Source organism: Chelonoidis abingdonii, chromosome 4 (genome assembly GCF_003597395.2).
Source record: "Chelonoidis abingdonii isolate Lonesome George chromosome 4, CheloAbing_2.0, whole genome shotgun sequence".
NCBI lineage: Eukaryota > Metazoa > Chordata > Testudines > Testudinidae > Chelonoidis > Chelonoidis abingdonii.
This window is the reverse complement of record NC_133772.1, coordinates 123,917,856-123,940,746: the sequence shown is the minus strand read 5'-3', so window position 1 is coordinate 123,940,746 and position 22,891 is coordinate 123,917,856. Positions and strand designations below refer to the sequence as shown.

The 22,891-nt window shown below is 43.4% G+C and overlaps 1 protein-coding gene across 1 annotated transcript in view; it reads left to right on the top strand.

Moving 5' to 3' along the window:
* The window catches only part of LGMN (legumain), a 46,540-nt gene that overhangs the window by 5,156 nt on the left and 18,493 nt on the right, over positions 1-22,891 (top strand). The window contains exon 2 of the mRNA XM_032777437.2: positions 6,283-6,449. Within this exon, the coding sequence (XP_032633328.1) occupies positions 6,312-6,449 (138 nt within the window). The 5' untranslated portion in view covers positions 6,283-6,311. The remainder of the gene's footprint in view (positions 1-6,282; positions 6,450-22,891) is intronic.

Sequence of the window (22,891 nt, the reverse complement as noted above, 5' to 3'; positions counted from 1 at the left end):
CCAGTTCTGGGCACCACATTTCAAGAAAGATGTGGAGAAATTGGAGAGGGTCCAGAGAAGAGCAACAAGAATGATTAAAGGTCTTGAGAACATGACCTATGAAGGAAGGCTGAAAGAATTGGGTTTGTTTAGTTTGGAAAAGAGAAGACTGAGAGGGGACATGATAGCAGTTTTCAGGTATCTAAAAGGGTGTCATCACGAGGAGGGAGAAAACTTGTTCACCTGAGCCTCTAATGATAGAACAAGAAGCAATAGGCTTAAACTGCAGCAAGGGAGATTTAGCTTGGACATTAGGAAACAGTTCCTAACTGTCAGGGTAGTTAAACACTGGAATAAATTGCGTAGGGAGGTTTTGGAATCTCCATCTGTGGAGATATTTAAGAGTAGGTTAGATAAAAGTCTATCAGGGATGGTCTAGACAGTATTTGGTCTTGCTATGAGGGCAGGGGACTGGACTCTCTGACCTCTCGAGGTCCCTTCCAGTCCTAGAGTCTATGAATATATGAAAAAGCAGCATTGTTCTTCTGCATAGTAAAGTTTCAAAGCTGTATTAAATCAATGTTCAGTTGTAAACTTTTGAAAGAACAACCATAATGTTTTGTTCAGAGTTACAGACATGTCAGATTTACAAACAACCTCCATTCCTGAGATGTTTGTAACTGCGGTTCTACTGTATTTGGGTGCTTAACTTTAGACACCCAAATTTTGACATGTTGACATTAGTTGCAGAATGAGTTTTATGACTCGTGTGTTGGGCCTCCCACCAGTTTTCCTGGGAAACTCAGCATCTAGATACTACAGTGATTAGCACTATGAAAATACCTTCCATTGGAATGGAATTGTGACTTGATTTGTAAATAAGGTGGGTAAGAGAGAAGCAGCTGAAGGGAAGCAAATTACAGTAAAAATATTTCCTAGGCAATTGGAATTTTGAACTGACAGCTCAATTAGCATAGAATTTAATCAAAGAAATTAAAAGCTGTTTAGAAAACCTAGATTCCTCCAGATCCAGTGTTTACTCGCTAAATTCATTTAAAGAGCCAATTATTTCATTTATAGTAGCTCTGCTATAGAGGCTATAGTTAGCCATATTTCAGCTAATGCATTAATGGAGAACTAGTTAAGTACAGTGGAACCTCAGAGTTACAAACCTCAGGAATGGAGGTTCATAACTCTGAAATGTTTGTAACTCAGAACAAAACATTATGGTTATTCAAAGGTTTACGACTGAACATTGACCTAATACAGCATTGAAACTTTACTATGCGGAAGAACAGCGCTGCTCTTAATCATGCAATTTAAATGAAACAAGCACTGAAACAGTTTCCTTACCTTGTCACTCTTTTAAAAACTTTCCCTTTTTTAGTAGTCTGTTTAACACAGTCCTGTATTGTACAGTATCTGCTTTTTTGTGTCTCTCTGCTGATTGCGTACTTCCAGCTCCAAATGAGGTGTGTGTGGTTGACCAGTTAGTTTGTAACTCTGGTTTTCGTAACTCTGGTGCTCTACTGTAGCTGTAAATAACTGCAATATTTATCATTCTAAATATAGAGAAGACATCTTGTAATCAGGTATTAAAATTGCTGTATCTAAGGTGACTAGGTAATTAGATCTAAATTATCACCATCATCTGGGTCACCTAGCACATCTGATCTTTGTGTGAATTTTAAACCTTTCAGGATAGAGACCATTTCTTTGTCTTGTATAACAAGATATACTGCACAAGCTGTGTATTCCCAAGGTTCTACTTTATTACTAGACTGAGAATTGCAGTCCTGTCTTTTTATTTTTAAAACAAATGAACTTATTACAATTGTATATTTATTGTGTACCTGTGAATTCTTGGTAATCAAATTAATTGAACAGGTTTCCTGGTTCAGTTTGTGACCTGAAGGTATAGCATGTGACAAGGAATATTCCCCCCGCCACATTACTGGTCTGGTGTCCTCTTTCAACACACCACAGAACACTGTCTTTTTAATCTACCTAACACCTTACCAACAGTCTAGGCTTGTCCTTCAGACAGACATTTTTTAAAAGTTAGAATCAAGCAGTGGTTTTAGTATAGTAGCTTTCTTTGTTACACATTTGCTGTTAGAGTTTGTTCTAAAAGCTATTCAGCAAACCCTGCAGATTTTAGCATTTGTGACTTTTTTTTTTTTTTTTTTTTTGGTAACTTGCTAGTATTGCTCTGTCTAGTTTAATTACTTTTTTCTGCTCTAAATTTAAAACAAGGACTAAATCATGAAACAGAACAAAGACAAATAGGACTGATGAAAAGTAAACACTACAAATGTACAGAAATTAATCTCTATTTAAAAGTTAAGGTCTATTAAACATTGAGCTGAACTCCATTCTGCTTTGAGATCATCAATACACCAACGACACTGCCTTATTGACTCAATTTGGTGAATCACTATAGCTGATGGCCAATCTGAGCAAAGAAGCAGCACACACTGGTGGTTTTATTAATCCAGATAAAATTTAAGTTCCTGGTCATTACCATCAAGAAGACTCCAGCTCCAGATTACAACCAGCTCAGTATTAACCTGTTAAGATGAGACATTGAGCAGGTGGCAGCTTTTCAACATTTGGGCAGAGTTATAGATACTGCTGCAGGGTACTTGAAAGATGTAGATACATGTATAGCAGCAGCTGCCACCATGTTTTGGGCCCTTCAACAGGCTCTGTAGCATGGTGGTGGCATTAAGCTTGCTGCAAAGCTGCAGATCTACAGAACCACTGTTATACAGACTATCGTGGAAATGGAAGGTGGGCACTGAAAGCTAAAAACCACTCCTTTGAAGTTTTTGATTCTTGTAATCTGTCAGCTGTTTCATATCAAGTAGCAGGACAAGATCAGAAATGAGGTTATTTGAAGCCAAACCCAGCAACTGCCACCATCAGTGCTGGTTTGGTTTTGATGGCTTTCTTGGTATGGACATGTTAGAATGAAGACCAACAAAATTCTGAAGCATGTGTAGCCAGAAATACAATTATATAGCTGGTGATCATGTAGTCAGGAAAAGCTTTGGTGTGACAAGATTGCCAGTGGGGGACAAATATTGAATAGATCATTTTAAGCACCTTGCTAGAGATTGGTTTGGGATGTGCTCAGTTTGCCAGAAGGCCATAACACCTTGGATTTGCCATATTGTTGATACCAAGAAATAGGCATTATTTGGTTTCCTCAATATAATTTACAGTGAAATTAATTTACATGTCTTAAATCCCTAGGCTTGGGTATTTTTTCCCTGTACATGTCTGTCCAAGCCAGGTTCTAGAATAGCAGGCCTGGAGCCATGTTGTCCTTTAGTTATCCATGTAACAGTTATAGCACAGGATGGTTATCAGTGCCATCTGAAAGGGGACCAGCATTAGAATTGGAGTAGTTTAGTCTTCATTCCCATTCAGCTCCTTGGCTTATCTACTGAGACTGCTAACTCATGCCAATTATAGTGATGGTTTTTGACATCTGTCTGTTAGAAACGGGACAAGAGATCCATCCCCTCATTCACATAGGCCTCTGAGCAAGGATCAGATGATGACTCAGTCACAATTGACATGACCTGATTTTGAACCAGTGACCTACATCTATAGAACTAAATATTCTGTGAAAAGTTTAGTTTCTAATTTTTAATCCTGAGTCATCTATTTCCTCTCGGCAGTTTTGATAAACAAGAATCATGTATCTTGACTTATTAACATCTGGATATTCTGCCTCAGTGAACAAATCTGGAAAAAAGTTTCCTGCAAAAACAAATGTTGAGGTCTGAAGGATCTGTTAGTATGACATTTAACTGGTAGCATAGAATTAAACCCAAGTCAGTTAAATTTTAGGACTACCAGAGAAAGGAAGAGAGCCTGAATATAGCTATAGTCCAAATACCTCAAATCATGAAACCAAATTTGGCAGGGGATTGTAAGGCACCATGTAAATTTATGATGTTTCGCAGATGAGTAAATATCTCTTCCTGGACCTCTGATCTGTTGTTCACAGCATAATTATGTATTTTGTGTGCATGCTGTAAACATGGCATCTCTCCAAGACAATGGCTGTTCTGTTAAGATTAGCTCTGTTAAGTTGTATGTCTGAAACTTCTGAAGGGAGTGGCAAAATGGACAACTTAGTTTTTGTTGGTGGCCTAGTTTGTGTTCCTGTAGAATGCAATAGGTGTTAAAACTGTAACCATCTAGTTGTAAACAAACTTTGCTTGTTAGTTCCTTATATGCTGAAAGAAGCAAAATGGTTTTTTAGCTCATTAACAAAAGTTATCACAATTGAATGAAGTAGCTAATAATTCAGTCTAATAAATCCTAAATAAATTTAAGCATGCACTTCCAAACCACATGTTTGCCTGCAGTGGTTTAAGCCATGGAGAGATGAATCACAAGTCTTCTAGGATCTAACAAGCTTTAGAAAGAAGGCAAATAGTAACACTAGTTTGGCTTCGATTCCCTCTTACCCCTATCTCTGTATTGGAATTTGTCAATACAAAGGTCACAAGCGCTTCTGGTTAATAAGGAATGATTCAATATGATCCCCTGCACTTTGTGTATGTCTGTCAGCCCATTAAAAGTTTTCCCTTCTCTTTTCAAGGGTATATTCTCTTTTGCTAAACTATTGACAGAATTATTGGTGGCCTGTAGAGCCAGTCTTGAAAAGGACTTGTGCTATGTGCCATTCAGAAATGCTTCACCACCACACACTGCAATTTCAGAAGTGATGTTGGCTACTTTGCGTTTTTGGGGTATTTTGGATAGTCAGTGGGGCAGATGGTTTTGGTACAGTGAAGAACTGAAGCTGGTTTTGCCTAGTCAATGATCTGGTAAAGGCATAATGGTGACATGCCCACTATGTAATGTTAGTACAGACTTGGGAGCTGGTGGTTTTGCTCCTCAGAAAGCAGTGCTGAAGCATACTGCCCCATCTCCACAACAACTTTATATACATCACAGTAATATTTAGCTACCAAACTTAGTTTTGGTAACTGGATTATTGTAAAATGCTGTTTGTTTAGGGTGGCTGGGGGGAAGCATCTCCTCTTTGTTTCACCAAAGGTGAATGATTATTATGAAAGAACAGAATTTGATTTAGTAAATCACATTAGATGCAGCAGATTTGCACTTCTATGGTGAAAAATTATTTTGGTTTAATATGACCTACGCTGTTTATAACATACTGATTTGGTAGCACCTTACACCCACTTCGCACCAACATAAAGGATCACATGGTGCAGAGCAACAGAATTTCACTCCATTTCTTCCCCAAAACAGTAACACTACTTCTTTCTGCCTTTTCTGGCTGAGTCTTTTGGAAAAGGCTGTGAAGGGCGCATTGACACTTTGTGCCTGAATTGCTGTATAGCAGCTCTGGTGCTGCTCATTGGCTGCTCCTTTCCCAGTTGTAAATTGAAGTTCTCCAAGCTCTTCTCCCCAAACAGGAAGTGGAATTGAAGTCTGCCTCTTTGGCTGGCACCACCACTACCAGGGGTTGAACTAACAGACCTAAAGAGCTCAGGCTCCTAGCTGGGGCTCTCATGCTCAGTGGTGAGGAGAGAGGACCTGGAACATACTCACCAATGAATTACATAAGCAGGGACTGAAAAAACAAGAAGTTTTTCATTCTATTTTATGAAAAGTCTGGGTTTTATTTCAGAAGATTTTTATCTGTAAAATGTGGTTGATAGTGATACTCATTTCACATGTATGGGTCCTAACCAATTTACTAGCTATTGTAGAACAAAATATCCCAGTCTTTTGGCTTCATTTATTTTGGTCCATTTACAGATTAATTTGTATTCCTTCAAAGGCTTTTATTCTAGGTCAGGGTAGGCAACCTATGGCACAGATGCCAAAGGTGGCACGCGAGCTGATTTTTTTCAGTGGCACTCTCACTGCCCAGGTCCTGGCCACCGGTCCGGGGGGCTCTGCATTTTAATTTTAAATGAAGCTTCTTAAACACTTTAAAAGCCTATTTACTTTATATACAACAATAGTTTAGTTATATATCAGACTTATAGAAAGAGACCTTCTAAAAACATTAAAATGTAGTACTGGCATGCAAAACTTTAAATTTGAGTGAATAAATGAAGACTCGGCACAGCACTTCTGAAAGGTTGCTGACCCCTGTTGTGGGTAATTGTATTTTCACTTCAATGTCAATCTAATAGGAACTGAGTCTCACCTGTATTGTGATGTGCTATATTTTTAAAATGCAGAATTGCTGCTTTGGCTTTATTCTGCTGTTTTCTGACCTAATCTTTCAAATTTATTCCTCAGTTGCTGGAGTTGTGGAGTAAAGAAAGAAAATGATTTTGAAAGCAATTGTATTGCTAGGCTGTATCTTGGGAATCACCACCCTTCCTCTCGAGGATCCTGAAGATGGAGGCAAGCACTGGATTGTCATTGTAGCAGGGTCAAATGGCTGGTACAATTACAGACACCAGGTAAGGATGACCTATCCAGTTCATTATGACATTCTAAGAGTGTTCCATGGAATATTATACAAATACCTGTCACTGTGCAAAGTAATTTCTTTCAATACCAGTCTCAAACTTAGTTACATGCTCAAATGTGAGAAGTATTTACTGTGGTATGTAACTATCACTTAAATTAGCTTCTGTACCAGATGACTGGAGAGAGTGAGTGTGACACCAATTTTTAAAATAGGCTCCAGAGGCCATCCTGGCAATTACAGGGCAGTAAGACTAACTTCAGTACCAGGAAAGTTAGCTGAAACTATAGTAAGGAACAGAATTATCAGACACAGATGAATGATATATTGGGGAGGAGTCAACATGCCTTTTGTAAAGGGAAATCATGCCTCATCAATCCATTCGAATTCTTTGAGGGGGCCACCAAACATGGACAAGATGATCCAGTTGATCCAGTGTACTTGAACTTTCAGAAAGCCTTTGGCAATGTCCATCACCAAAGGCTCTAAGCAAAGTAAGCAGTCATGGGATAAAAGGGAAAGTCCTCATGAATCAGTAACTAGTTGAAAGACTAGAAACAAAGAGTAAGAATAAAAAGACAGTTCTCAGAATGGAGAGAGGTAGATAGTGGCAATCTCCAGGGATTTGTACTGGGACCAGTACTATTCAACATTCATAAATTATCTGGAAAAAGGGATAAACAGTCAGGTGGCAAAATTTGAAGACTAAGCAAAATGACTTATGATAGTTAAGTTCAAAGCAGATTATGAAGAGTTACAAAGGAATGTCATCAAAGTAGGTGACTGGGCAATAAAATGTCCGATAAAATTCACTGTTGATGAACGCAAAGTAGTGCAGATTGGAAAACATCATCCAACTATACATACAAAACGATGGGATCTAAATTAGCTGTTATCACGCAGAGATCTTGGTTCATTGCAGATAATTCTCTGAGAACATCTGGTCAGTGTGAAGTGGCCATCAAAAAAGCTAACAATGTCAGGAAGCATTAGGAAAGGGATCGATAATAAGACTAGCTATCTATCTATATACATGGTGCACCCACACAGTGAATACTGCGCACAGTTCTGGTTTCCCCATTTCAAAAAGATATATTGGAATTGGAAAAGGTACAGAGATGTTCCATACCCTTAATCACTTTTGACCATCTTCCATATGAGGAGAGATTAAAAAAACTGGGACTGTTCATCTTGAAAAAGAGACTAAGGGGGAGGGAATATGCTAGAGGTCTATAAAATCATGAATGGTGTGGAGAAACTGAATAATGAAAGTGTTTAGTCCTTCACAACACAAGAATTAGGGGCCATCCAATGAAATGACTAAGCAGCAGGTTTAAAACAAACAAAAGGCAGTACTTCACACAACACACAGTCAACCTGAGGAATTTGTTATTGGTGGATGTTGAAGGCCAAAAGAATAACTGGGTTAAAAAAAGAACTATATAAATTCATGGAGGCTAGGTCCATCAATGGCTATTAGCCAAATTGGCCAGGGATGCAACTCCAGGCTCTGGGTGTCCCTAGTCTATGAATGCCAGAAGCTGGGTGCTGGGGTGACAGGAGATGGATCACATAATTGCCCTGTTCTGTTCATTCTGTCTGAAGCCCCTGACATCAGCCACTATCAGAAGACAGGATGCTGGACTAGATGGATCATTGGTCTGACCCAGGATGGCCATTCTTATATTCCTATGTTAGTTTTGAATTAGTCTGGGCACAAACAACTTTCTGCTTTCATCTCACTTTCAGTTCCAGATTAACAGATTTCCTTTTGTCATATATTTGTTTAATTTGTAATGTTTTTTCTTAATTTAAGTAAAATGCATGAATAAACTTTACTAATCTAAAACCCAGTCTCTACTTGATCTTTCGTATTATCATTTTAACCCTCCAACTTTCCACTGTTGCTTCTACTTTTTTTTTTTCTTACTCAGCCCTCTTCTTTCTTGACTTGACAAGCCAGAATCGCATCCTCCTCTTTTTTTTTAAAAATAAATAAAATGAAGGCCATTATCATCTTATCTGTTGTCCTAGCAGGTCAAAAATTTCACTCAGTTGTTACTGCATCAAATTAAATAAGATGATTGAACTAGAGCAGGTTTTTCTGAAAGCCAATTCTGTATGCTCTTGTCCGTTGTTTCCTCAACTCTCACTTCCAGCTATTTGGCAACTTTCCCCTCTCTCTCTTCTCCCCTTTTACATCCCTACCAGTAAAACATTCAGTTAAGTCTCACACTGTAGAGGTGTCCTGTTTAAGTATTTGGTCCTAGGACATCTAAGCTTAAGGGTTTTGAAGGCCTGCTTTAAGATATGCAGCAACAAAACCTCAAAACATAACTTCACCAGCTCCCTTACACACAACACTTTGGGAGAACACTCATTTTAAAAAGACAGTGGTGGGAATAACATTGTATTTAAAATTTTTAGGAAAAGTTGTTGCTGTGCAAGCTTAGTAGCAGCTTTTAAAAGATAGCGATTGTTATCCAAATAGTAGGTTTTTTTGCAGGCTAGTAAAAGAATTTATCAATGAACTTAAGTTCCCTGTAAGCTGTGTGGTGGCTCAGCAGCCTATTTAGTGCCACACAGGCACTTAGAGAACCTGCCTGGGGACCTGCCAGTCCCACCACTTTCGAAGTGTGTATCTTGGGAATCTTGTTGCTTTAATCAACATGAAATGGAGAGAAGAAAATACCCTTGCATTAAAAAAAAAAAAAAAGGAACCTCATCAAAAAGTGCTGTCAAGGTTAAGAAAATCAAAACAGCAAACCTTTGCACTTTCACAGCTTACAATACTTTTTGGAGACCTTTATAACAGAATTGGTCTAGCCAACATATAGTAAAACCTGCTTTAATATCACCTTGCGAGACTAATCTAAACCAGTTTCCCATTAAGTCTAACATTTTAACTAAAGGAACAAAATAGTGCTTTAGATTACTATCACACCTTCCATCTCAGAGCATGATATAAATATTGTTTATGCCTCACAACATAACTTTTGAGGTAAGTGTTTGTTCCCCTGCCTCCAGATATAAACTGAAATATGGTGAAGGTTAAATGATTTGGCCAAGTCACGAGCTAGAGCCAGGACTAGAACTCAGATCTTGACTCCCAATCCCAATGCTTCCTCTCTAAAGTATTTTCAAGGATTTCTAGTAAAAGTACTCACATATGACACTGAGTTGCTTGGTGTCAATGAAATAGGGAATTCTAGAGCCACTCAAGAATGACCCCAATTATTCCACAGGAAGGTGTGTTAAAGATAGTGTTGTGACAGACTATACCTGCAGATAGAATTTTTATCCTAATGACAGTAATTCAACTAGGTGTTAAATCTCTTAATCAAATCCTTTGCTCATTTGTCAGCTTTGTGTAACTTGGTTGCTATTTCTGGCAGAGAAATTGAAGAGGAATACATCACATCTTGTATCTGTTAGTTAAATATTTCTGCACATACAGTGCAGTCTGTGCAAATTAAAATACTGCTGACAAGACAATTCACATCTTGTAAATCTGTTACATAGCTTGTCTGTTTTCATTGCCTCACTGAATGATATTCTTCGAAAGCTTAAGGTTTACTTCAATTGCTGCTGTTAACTCAGTAAAGTATCATCACCCACAGCTTATTTTGTCAAGGAAGATGCCAAGATTGCTTCTCCCCCGCCCCATGTTAAACAGCTCAGGTGTCTGAGGCAGTCAGTCTGTTTACACTTCATGCAAGCTGCAAATTTCAAGTAATGTACATTTATACATAATCTCATCCTGAATTATTTCAAACCATTTTGTATTTCAAACCATTTTGCATTCTATCTATATTCAACACCACTGAAATGCATCTTGTAGCCACCTGCAGCAACTTATTAGCGCACAACATGCTACAGAACAGTAAGGGAAGGAAAGAACATTTTGATCAATGACTCTGAAGCTAACCCTCCTCTTCTATAAAGTACCATGGATGCTGAATGGATGAGACTTCACCTTTTAAAATATTGTGTAAGAGATTCTATACACAAAATACTACAGGGAACTCAGTTTCCATACTGTACCTTGTAAGAATGAAGGAATGAGTCATCCCTGATAGGATATGAACCTATAGTTTCAAGTAACCTAAGACTTTTTATATACTTGGGATTTGCACCAGTGTAGTGACACCAAATCTCAAGTGTAAGCAAGACAAGTGTAAATTGTTGCTTTCTTTATCTACATTAGCAATTTGCACCTGGAAGCTACAGTTTCTGGACATGATGGCTGCATTGGAATTAGTTCCAAATAAAGCCAAGACTTAAGCTATTCATTTATTTTTATCTTTCATAAACAAATCATCTTGGCACCTTGACATTTTTATAAAACATACACAACCCAAAGTAATGAGCTTGTCCCTGCTGCAAAGTTAACTTAGAGTCCCTCTACATAGAAAACCCCTTAACTCAGGAGTGGTGGTGTTTTTAACTCAAGATAGTTGTCCTGTCAGAGGGTATAGAGTAAACCTTGAGTTAACCCAATTCAGCAGCTGCTAACATGACTACTCTGCAATCTTCTAATGCCTTTCACAATTCTCCATGGGTGCCCAAAAAGGACAGACAAGTTCTCAGAGAGAGTGGCTCAATTTATAGCACTTGCACTCACATATGTGGCAGTAATACTAATATCCCAGGGTTTTTTGCATCTTATTTGTGCAATGTGACTGCTCTTGCTCAAGCTAGGCTAATGTCAGTTAATGATGGTGAAGACACACCCAATAAAACAAACATGCAGTTGGCCTCAGAGCAACCTATCCTAGATGACAATATAATCCACCACAGTATAAACAAATAAAGAACATGGACTAAACTCTGTGAAAATACCCAGACATTATATTATCCCTCCCCAGAAGTCCAGGGAAATAGATAGGCTTTGCAGGACACCCTGTAAGTCAATAGATTCAGGGCAGATCTATGCTTAAAACACTGCATCAGCTCAACTGCATCACTGTAGTGCTTAAGTGAAGACCAGTCTCCCATTGGCATAGTTAATCCACCTCCCCAAGAGGCAGTAGCTATGTCAAAAGGAATAGCTCTGTCTACATCAGTGGTTTTCAAACTTTTTTTCTGGCAACCCAGTTGAAGAAAATCGTTGATGCCCATGACCCAACGGAGCTGGGGATGAGGGCTTTGGGTGTGGGAGAGGCCCAGGGCTGGAGCACACAGTTGGGGTGTGAGGGTGAGGGCTGTGGGGTGAGGCTGGGAATGAGGGGTTCAAAGTGTGGGAGGGGGTTCTGGACTGGGGCAGAGGGTTGGGGTCTCAGAGGGTCTGGGCTGGGGGTGCAGGCTGTGGGGTGGGGCTGGGGATGAGGGGTTTGGGATGCAGGAAGGGGCTCTGGGTTTGGGGGGCTCTGGGCTGGGGCAGGAGATTGGGGCACAGGGTTACCTCAAGTGACTCCCTGTCAGCAGTGTAGCGGGGTCCTAAGGCAGGCTTCCTGCCTGTCCTGTCATCACAAAGCGCGCTGCACCCTGGAAGCGGCCAGCAGCAGGTCCAGCTCCTAGGCAGAGGCACGCAAGCATTCCGTGTGGCTCTTGATCACAGGCACCCCCTCCCCCAACCCCACCCCCAGCTGGGAACCGGCCAATGCAAGTGTGGAGCCAGTGCTCGGGGTGAGGGCAGCATGTGGAGTCCTGTGGTTCCCCCCGCTTATGAGCCAGACCTGCTGCTGGCTGCTTCTGGGGCACAGCTTGGGGTCAGAAGAGGTAGGGATTAGCCTGCCTTAGCCAAGCAGCACCGTTGACAGGACTTTTAGCCGCCGTGACCCAGTGCCTTACACTGGGTCATGGCTTGCAGTTTGAAAACCTCTGCTGTAAGAGGTGGCAATAGAATCTGAGGTCTTTATCTCTGGAAAAACAGCTGAAGAAAACTAAGTGAAATCCTCCTCCAGGAAAATTCAAATGCTGAAGACAAAAATAAATGTACGTAAAATATCTGAAATCTGTTGTCTTGGAATTTGCTAAAAATAACCAGTTTACCATGCTTTTCAGCACTGTATGCCATTTAAATGGGAAAAGATATACATTGAGTAACATTCCAGATAGAAAAGCTTTTCCAGTATTAGGATCCCTACTGTAGACAGCTAGTTTTGCTGCTGGTGTCATTTTTAGCGCCCTGTCATCTAACTTGCTAGGAACAAGTCTAATGGACATGGTTGTGAACACTGAAATGGCAGCCTTGTCTACACTAGCATTTCCAATGTTGCTAACACTGTTACAATTAAGCCAATGTTAGCAACTGGGAAATCTTTCTAAAGTGTCCATAACACAGATCAGGCTATTGAACCAACAGAGCACAGTTAGGGCGGTTAATGAAACAGCAGCAGGTATTTTTAGAAATAGGTGACATTTTTAATAATATTGGCTATAAGAATACTTCACTATCAAAGATGTTATAGTCCCTCATTTGTTACTTCAGATCACAGCAATGTTCCTTTAACAGGACAAAAACCTAAAGATTTACTATAGTGAAGCCAGCAGTTCTCACACATTCTTGAGAGATTTTGCAGCTTGATTTTTGCAAAAAAAAAATCACACAGCCTGATACCAACACTAATGAAATATTAGAGGATGAGGTTGCATGCTGTATTTAGGGATTTTCTCACATACTGGGGAAGAGTCTAAAGCTTCCATTTATAAAATGTTTTTGGTTTCCATCTCCATGATGAAGATGCAGCCATAGTGGAATCCTTACACTATTAGCCATAGTAGCTCCAGCCAGCCATCCTAGCACAAAGATGGGAACTCCATCCCTCCTTATCCCCTGCACAGGTGGTTTTGACTTTAAAGTTTAATGGAGACCATTTAAAAGCTATTTTCATTAAACATGAACAAGGTAAGATCAGGTCTGCATTAGAAACTTTGCCAATATGTGCTGAGTCTACCAGCTTCTATACAAGGAGCCCTTTACTGGTGTAGCATATTGGCAAAGTGCTCCTATTGTAGATACAGATTGCTGGCAAAGCTGTATAGTAAAACCACTCACCATGAACAAAACAAGCTGTATGAGTAAAACAAAGTTTTGTCTATCTCGCTGTGCCTATTTGAGGAGCTTTTACCAGTACAGCTATGCCAGTCAGGATCCAGTGCCCCAGGCTGACACAGCTATGCCAGCAAAAGCACCGACTGTAGACCTGGCCATAGTAATGTCAGCAGGGGTATGTGCAGAAATTTAACTTTGACCCCTTTTAGTTGGGGGTGCATGTTCTGTGCCTTCCCCTCACTCCAATCTTTGGAGAAGCCCACTTTTCCTGTCCCCCTTGCTCACTTTGACACTCAGAGCACTGGGCAGAAATCACATTGCGTCAAACACCTACCGTGGGCCTTCGCAAGGCTTTGTTTTAAACAGTCTGATTCCCCTGGTCCACACTAGTTCTAAGTCAGCTGCCGACACTGGCTGAGGTAGAACACTGCTCCCGCCCCCATCTCCGTGGAGGGGGAGAGGCAAGAGACCCCACTGCAGCTGGGGTGATCCACAGGAAGGGCCCAGCTCGTGTCGAGAGTTGTCGCCGCCACCGGGAGAGAGTGGCACCTCATCCAGCCACAGCTTGCACCCAGCCCTGCTTTGTGCTTCAGCCCTCCTCTGGCCCTGGCAGGAGCTCGCTCTTCCCTCCCACCCACTGCCCTGACCCAACAGGGCTTGCTCTTCCTTCTCCATCACCATGGCCCCGGGACTGAGAGAAGCTCACTCTCCTATCCCTGCCACTGCTACCCCAGGGCTGGAGGAGTTTTGTACACCCGACACTTATTGGGGGGTCCATGCCACTGCTTCTCCCCCAACTTGTGACATTCAGGGGCATGCACTTAGGGCTGATTTTTTGAGACATTTGTAAATTGCCAAAAGCCCTATTCTCAATACAGTTATACTGGCATGAATGCTTCTTTTGCTCGCCAAACTGGTCCAAGCTACACCTGCAAAAGCACTCTTGCCACTATAAGCTGCATCAATGCTAGCAGGCCTTTTTCTCTGTATAGCCATATTGACAAGCCTTTTCAAATATAGACCTGGCCGTGGGTATTGTAGGCAGGGGAGGCTATGCCTCCTCAAACAGCTTAGCATGGCTCTGCCCACGCTTCACCAGGCCCCCTTCCTGCCTGCTGCTCCCTTCTGTAGCTGAGAGCTGGGGAAGGCAGATTGGGGCCCATGGTGCGGAAGGCCATGCCATGCCATGCCACTCATCCTCCAGGCACTGGGACCATGCTGAGGCTGGGGGCGCCCCGGCTGTGCTGCCTGCCCAGCGCTGGGGCCGGGGGCACTCCAGCCACGCTGCCCGCCTGCCCAGCACTGGGGCAAATGGTGGGACGATGTGCTCTGGGCTCCGGCAGGGGAGCAGAAGGGGCAGGGCCTCAGGCAGAGGAGGGAGGGGTCAGGGGCTAGCCTCCCCTAGGGCGCGTTCGCCCACCGCCCATGGACCTGGCCAAAATAACTAGCTGCTTTTGAAAGTCTTGGCTATGCATGCCTTCTTGTTCCATTCTTTATGCAAATACAGCTGAAGAAGAAATGGGGAAACCTAAAAGCTTAAAGTGCAGTGGAGAAACCCCAATCTCCTTCCAGGCAACGGAGTGTGACAGCAGTTTCTCTCTGAACAATGAGTAAACAGTTGAATTCAGTTGTCATTAAGAAGACTGTCTCCCACTGTTTTTAAAAAGTGCCTTAACTCCTACTGAGGCTATGTCTACACTGCATAGTTAACCCAGAATTTTGAGGACTAGATCAGCCTCACCCGGGTGTGAGCATCTCCACTGGAAACCATAGCTGAATTACTGTGTCCTCTGTGTTTCTGCAGTCACCCATGTGCTGGTAAAAGACTCTTAAGTAGACTTGGCCTTTGGGACCCCAAAATGAGATGTTTTAAAGGGATCTGATTTTTAGATACTGGATACCTATGAATTTTGAATATCAGACTCCTTTTAAAGTATGTTTGGGGACCCAAAAAATCACTACTCACTTGAAAACTTTGGCCTATTTTAGACAAAAAATGATGTTTTTTTAAACAGTTTTTTCAAAGATCTGATTAGCATCTTATTCACAAAGGATTCAGTCATCCTTTTTGTGGTGACTGAGAAATCTCCGAAGAGTTGGTCAGTGATTTATGTGTACCTTTATTTTGGGCTGCATCTAAGGGTATACCTGTATGAAATATTTTTCCAGTTATACCAGTATAATTACACCAGTATCTCTCTCCTTATTCTGGAATAAGAGTGCTTTTTTGACATAGCTTGAACTGCTTCCAAAGTGACAAACTAAACCAGAAAAAGACCTTCTTTTACCAGAATAAAAGTAGCCCATGGGGAGTTGTGGTGGTATGACAGTGGTTTAAATTCACATCCGATCTTGTGTGGGTGTGACTTCTCCATGTAGATAAGCCTTAAATATACAGAGAAAGCAGCTGACAATGGTTAGGAAGCTGCATCAATTATATTGTTTTATAGAAAAGAGTTAGTGTTTTGCACTGAGGTTTTACAGTGTTAACACCTGAATGGTTGGCATCACCCTTATTTCCACTGCGGTAAATGAGTCCTATGAAGGAAAAAAAAGTGTACTGGAAAGGACATTGGTGAGAAAATGAGTTGCTCTAGTCTGCTTTGAATGTACATATAATTAAAAAAACCTTCCAAAACAAACACTGCACACATAATCTGCCCCCACCCCCGGGGCAGGGAAGACGGTGAGATAACAAGTGAATCATAGGACAGATGTTAGACACATTTCTTAAGGTACTACTTAAGATACTTGAATGATGAGGACTGTTTAAGACAGGGGTCGGCAACCTATGGCACGCGTGCCACCTTTGGCACACAAGCCGATTTTGCCTGGCACATGGCTGCCAGCCAGGGTCCCAGCCACAGGCCCCGCTCAGCGCGCAGCTGGCTGAGTGAATTGGAACCCCAGGCCGGCAGAGGCTGAGCGGGGCCGGCAGCTGGGACCCCAGACTGGCGGCAGGCACGCCCCCTGGCTCCCCCCTCACCGTGCTCGGGTACTGCGGCCCCTGGGAGTGAGAGCTGCCAGGGCGCGGGGCCCTGAGCATGCAGTGGGAGGGGCGGTGGCAGCAGCTCACACTCCCAGAAGCCGCAGAGCCCGGGTGTGGCGAGAGGGGAACCAGGGGGCACAGGGGGACCACCGCCCTCATGCATCTGCTGCAGGAACCCCCCCCCGGGGCGGGGGCAGGACTGGGCTCCCTCCTCACTGCACTCGGGTTCTGCGGCTCCTGGAAGTGTGAGGAACCACCGCCGCTGCTGCCCCTCTTACAGCTCCCCCCTCCCACTGCCTCAGCACTCCACATGGAGTTTTGCCTCCACGTGGAGCTAGTGTCTGACCGGAATGGGTATGGTAAGGGGAGTCCCGGGGGGCAGTCAGGGAGTAGGGGGAGGGTTGGATGGATTGGGAGTTCTGGGGGTCCTGTCAGGGGGTGGGGAGTGGTTGGATGAGGCATGGGAGTTCCCCAGGGTCTGTCTGGGGGTGGGGGTGTGGATAAGGGTTGGGGCAGTCAGGGGACAGGTAGGGAGTAGGGTCCTAGGGGGGCAGTTAGGGTGGAAGGGTCTCAGGAGGGGGCAGTCAGAGGAAAAGAAGCAGGGGTGGGGGTTGGGGGCTCTGACTGGGGCATCGGGGTGGGAAGTGGGAGGGAGTGGATGGAGGCGGGGCTAGGGCAGGGCTCTCCCCTCTTTTTTGATTGTTGAAATATGGTAACCCTAGGTGAAGGTGGAGCCAGGAGGTGCATGGGGGCTGGCGCCTGCATACATCCACTGCAGCCTGCAGGAGCCCCCGGGGGGGGCGCCGGGCCGCAGCCTGGGCGGGGGGTGCAGCTGCTCCCTGCTAGCAGTGCCACTGCCTTTGCAGGGCTGCTGCCCCCCGCACCGCGCCGGCTCCTCCATGGCTGGGGCTTGCTGCTGCCACAAGCGGGATGCTCTGGCTCTCCGGTGCCTCCGGAAGGCAGCTCCTCCCTGCCAAGCTGCTGCAGCAGCCTAAGCCCGGCAAAGCCAGTGAATGGACTCAGGGCGGGGGCCACCTTGGTGGGGTGGGGAGGGCTAGTGGGGGGGCTGTGGTCCCTCCAGGGGAGTTCAGGGGGTGGGGAGGGTGGAACCTGGTCAGGGGAGCAGCCTCTGGGCAGGCTGGCCCCTGGGGTCTATAAAGGCCCGTTGGGATTTGCCCCTCAATGAACCGATGTGCGGCGGGGTGCAAGGTGGAAGTTTTGCCTAGGGTACAAAATATCCTTGCACCGGCCCTGCCCCAGGGGGTGCGTGCACCCCAGGTTAAGAACCACTGCACTAAACTGATAAGATCTGCGTTTTAATTTAATTTTAAATGAAGCTTCTTAAACATTTTAAAAAACTTGTTTACTTTACATAGAACAATAAGTTATAGACTTATAGAGAGAGACTTTCTAAAAATGTTAAAATGTATTACTGGCACATGATACCTTAAATCGAGTGAATAAATGAAGACTCTGCACACCACTTGTGAAAGGTTGCCGACCCCTGGTTTAAGAACTGATATAGAGCAGAATAACATGAAAAGGAGTTCCAGAGAGCAGATGCAAGAAATGTAAATGATAAAATGTGGTGTTAACACCGAAAGGAGTAAAAACAGTCACGCAAACAACAAACATGGCTATGAGAACAGAGCAGGAGGATGTGTTTGGGGGAAGATAAGTAATCAAAATGAGATTTTAGACATATCAAGCGGTAGTAATGCACCAAAGTGCTGAGGAGGAGGTTGAAAAGTGCAGAGGAAAGATGCTGAAGCAATGCTGGGGGAGGAGAAAGGGCCACAATATGGAGGAGGGTATAACAGGAGCAACAAGTGGCAAATAATCTAGCTGAGGCTGCTGCCCTATCTAGATTAATATGATGTAAAGCCTAGTTTACAGAAGTTTACCAGCATAGCTATGTCAATTAGGAGTGTGGTTTTTTTTAACCGATATAGCTATACCAGTAACAGCTGTAGCCTAAATACAATTATATTGGTATACCTGTGCTTATACTAGTTCCACAACCTGGAATAAACTATACCAGTATAAACACAGTTTATGTGTATATCAGTTCACTGATATAACTGAATCCACATGATAAGGTTTTGATGGTTTAACTATACAGGCAAAGCCTAATATAGACAAGGCCTAAGACAGAATATGCAAGTTCTCACTTTTTGCCTTTTAAATGTCTCCCAAAATATCCCCTCCTTTCTTCAACTGACCTCTATTCTGATCAGTAGCCGTAGTACTAGGAGCACATGGAGGCCTGATGAAGTGCCATTTGTGCCTAGTGTTTTACAATCACAGGGTAAAAAGATATTTCCCCAAAAAGTTTTACCATCTAATTAAGTCAAGATGTAATAAGTGAGTGTAACAAGCAATAAGGAGAAGAAGAGAGAAGACCAAGGAAATTCATACAAACCAGTTTACAAAGGCTAGTTATGTCCACAATTGAATGGTTCTGAGTTGGTTTATATTTGTACATCAGAAGTTTTTGTTGTCCATCAGTTTGGAGCTTGTTTTTACAGGGAAGTGTACTATAATTATACCACTATAGTTATAGTGGTATAATTCCTAGTGCAGACACACTTATTTCAAAATGAGTGCCTTTCTCTAGTTTAGTTTGTCAGTATTGTGTAGTTTAGTTATACTGGTATGGTTATGCTGATAGAGTTCCCTGTGAAGCTAAGCCCATAGCCATTTACTGTAGGCAGCACAGAAGACGTAGATCTTTGGGAAGGATTTCAAAGTCAGAAGTGTAACTGCACAGATTAGTGCTTTCCAGTTCTCTTTTTCCCTAGCAAACCTCACACACTTCCGCTTCATATCTTACGTTTTTACCTTGATCTCTCCTATTCTTTTCTTGTCTGTTGTCAAGATCTGTGTTTAATGTAAACAGTTTGGGGCAGGGACTGGTGAAGTGCCATACAGATGTCTATGTTGAAATATAAATATTTAAGTTTACAGGGCTGGGTGGAAGAAAATCTAGTCTGATGTAATAGGAAATATAACTCTTTTAGCAAGGATGATTAGATTTCCAAAGTAAATCACGTGAAGAGATTGTGCTACAGCAGATTTTTTTAAAAACATGGAATGTACTTCATCATATCCTGGAATCTTGCACAATTACCACTGCTTCTGTGTCAGACTAGACTATGAAGATAGGGCTTTTCCTATATTATTAACATTTCACTAGTATAACTAAATTGATCTAATTAAATCAGGTCAAACCCCTAATGTGAACACTCGTAACCCTGTTTAATCTTTGCTTTGCATGTGCTAATAAATTAGTGATTTAAGCTAAACCAATAAAAGTGAAGTTTAATCATGTTTCAGTGTCTGCGTCAGGAGTTTTCTCTGGTTTAATTGGATTGATTTAATTAAATCTGTGCAACTTTCCTAATGTTGACTAGATCAAGGGTGGGCAAACTATGGCCTGCGGGCTGGATGCAGCCCGCCAGCTGTTTTAATCCGGCCCTCAAGCTCCCACTGGGGAGCAGGGTTTGGGGATTGCCCCCCTCTGATGCTCCAGTCAGGGAGCGGGGTCGGGGGCCACTCTGTGCGGCTCCTGGAAGCAGTGACATGGCCCCCCTCCAGCTCCTATGTGTAGAGGCAGCCAGGGTGCTCCACTCTGCACACTGCCCCGCCCCTAGCGCCACCCGCACAGCTCTCATTGGCTGTGAACCGCGGCCAATGAGAGCTGCAGGGGCAGTGCCTGCAGACTGGGCAACATGCAGAGCTGCCTGGCTGCGCCTCACATAGGAGCTGGACAAGGGACTTCCAGGAGCTGCTTCCGGGAGCTGCTTGAGGTAAGTGCCGCCTGGAGCCTGCACCTCTGAGCCTCTCCCTGTGCCCCAACCCCCTGGCCGAGTCCTGATCCCCCTCTCACCCTCCAACCCCCTCGGTCCCAGCCTGGAGCACCCTCCTGCACCCCAAAACCATCCCCAGCCCTACCCCAGAGCCTGCACCCCCAGCTGGAGCCCTCATTCCCCGCCCCGCCCGCACACTCCACCTCTCTGCAACAGCCCAGAGCCCCCTTTAACACCCTGAACTCTTCATTTCTGGCCCATCCTGGAGCCTGCACCCGCAACCAGAGCCATCATCGCCTCCTGCACCCCAACCCCAATTTTGTTAGCATTCATGCCTGCCATACAATTGCTATTCCTAGATGTGGCCCTCGGGCCAAAAAGTTTGCTCACCCCGGACTAGATAATAGGAAGGGGTTAGAATTAAAAAACAAACAAAGGAAAAACAACCCCCCCCCCACCGCACAAAGCATAACCTGAAAGAAAACCTCTCTTGGTGTAATGCTATTTGAAGTTCCACTGAAATGTTGAAAAATACATTTCTGGAAATGTCATAGTTATCTAGGGGCAGAGGAGACTTATTTTGTCAGTAGTCCTATTGTAGAGCTAAAATAATTTGATGGTGAGGGAAGTTTCAGAAACAAAATATTAGTGCTTTCCTGGTGGAGGCAAGTATTTTTAATATAAGATCACCTTAATGTACGTTGTAATTTCTGTTATAAAAAAGAGATTTAACTATAGCAGCCGTGTCTCTCTTTATAGGAAATCTGCACATTCATATCCTGTTTATAATAGAGGCAAGATTTTGATTAGAAATTCTGTAATTTAGCTTTTCACAGAAATTCCGTTTACATACTCTTAAGATACTTAGAGTTATTCCACAAAGAATGTGTAATAAAGTGGAGGAGAATCTTTCCTAGCTCAAAACGCTGATCAAGTTAATTTTTCAGATGTTAGACCACATAAATCATAACTGCTTAAGCCAAGCACTTAGTCATTTAAGGCCTAATCCAGAGCTCACTGATGTCAAGGGGAGTTTTCCGTTGACTCGGCTCGACTTTGGATCAGGCCTTCAGTGCATGGGATTTTAGTTTAGATTTCTTTGCGGAAGGCATTATGTTCCCAGTAACCTTTCACTGAAGTCTATTGTGCATAAGAAAGCTCTACAAAAACATTCATGTAATTAATGGCTTTTTTTCCCCAATCAGGACTTGGGGCAATTGGATTTTAATTGTACAGCGATGGGTACTATTATTGTGAGTAGCCATTTCTGTGCTATAATCTAATTGCTCCAAATCCTGATTGGGAAAAAAAAATGATATTACCATAGCAGGCAGGAATGCTAGTAATGGACGAGAAGGACCCTGTTGTGCTAGGCCAGCATTTCTCAAATGTGGCCACCGTGACTGCATGTGGCCACTAGGAGCTTTTCTTGTGGCCACAGCCTTCTGGGCTGTGATGGGAGCAGTGCAAAGGAGAGCCCCCTCCCTTCCCTGTTGCTCCTGGATACTGAGGCCAGCAGCAGGGGTTGGGCCCTGTCTCAGTCTGGAGTCATGAGGGACACAGCGCTGGAGGAGCAGGTAGCCAGTGAGTTCCCCACCTTCCCATGGGTGGCAGGGCTCAGGCTTTGGGCTTCAGCCCTGGGGTGGTGGGGCAGCAAACTTTGGCTGTGGAGCTTCAGGCTCCAGGCCTGGGCTCTGGCCACAGGGCTTCAGGCTTTGCCGCTAGACCCTGTCCTCTGGCCATGGGGCTCTCGGCTCTGGCCGCAGGGCTTCAGGCTCTAACCCCCCACTGCCTCTCCCAGCGCCATCTCCCCTGGACCAGAGAAGAGCAACAAGAATGATTAAAGGTCTTGAGAACATGACCTACGAAGGAAGGCTGAAAGAACTGGGTTTGTTTAGTTTGGAAAAGAGAAGACTGAGAGGGGACATGGTAGCAGTTTTCTGGTATCTAAAAGGGTGTCATCAGGAGGAGGGAGAAAACTTGTTCACCTTAGCCTGTAATGATAGAACAAGAAGCAATGGGCTTAAACTGCAGCAAGAGAGATTTAGGTTGGACATTAGGAGAAAGTTCCTAACTGTCAGGGTGGTTAAACACTGGAATAAATTGCGTAGGGAGGTTTTGGAATCTCCATCTGTGGAGATATTTAAGAGTAGGTTAGATAAATGTCTATCCAGGATGGTCTAGACAGTATTTGGTCCTGCCATGAGGGCAGGGGACTGGACTCAATGACCTCTCGAGGTCCCTTCCAGTCCTAGAGTCGATGAATCTATGACCCCACTGTCTCCCCCAACCCTCCATCCATGGCTTAATTTGCTAGGACTGATTAAGTCTTCTGTGAAAAGTGATATTAACAAACATACTAGTATCACTTTTCACAACAGACTTACTAGCTAGCAATAAATAAATTACTATTTGGACGTGTATATGTGCATATTTATTTGGTTATCCTAAAGCTAATCAAGTATTTTAGGAAAAAGTGAGAGAGCAGCCATCAGCAAGAATTGGTGGCCGCACTCTGAGGCCACCAAAAAATTTGTCCTGAGAACCCCTGTGCTAGATGATGTACAAATAAAAATATTGTTCCCACCCCAAAAGGCTTACAACCTTAGTTGACAGTGGATAACAGATGGATAAAGACC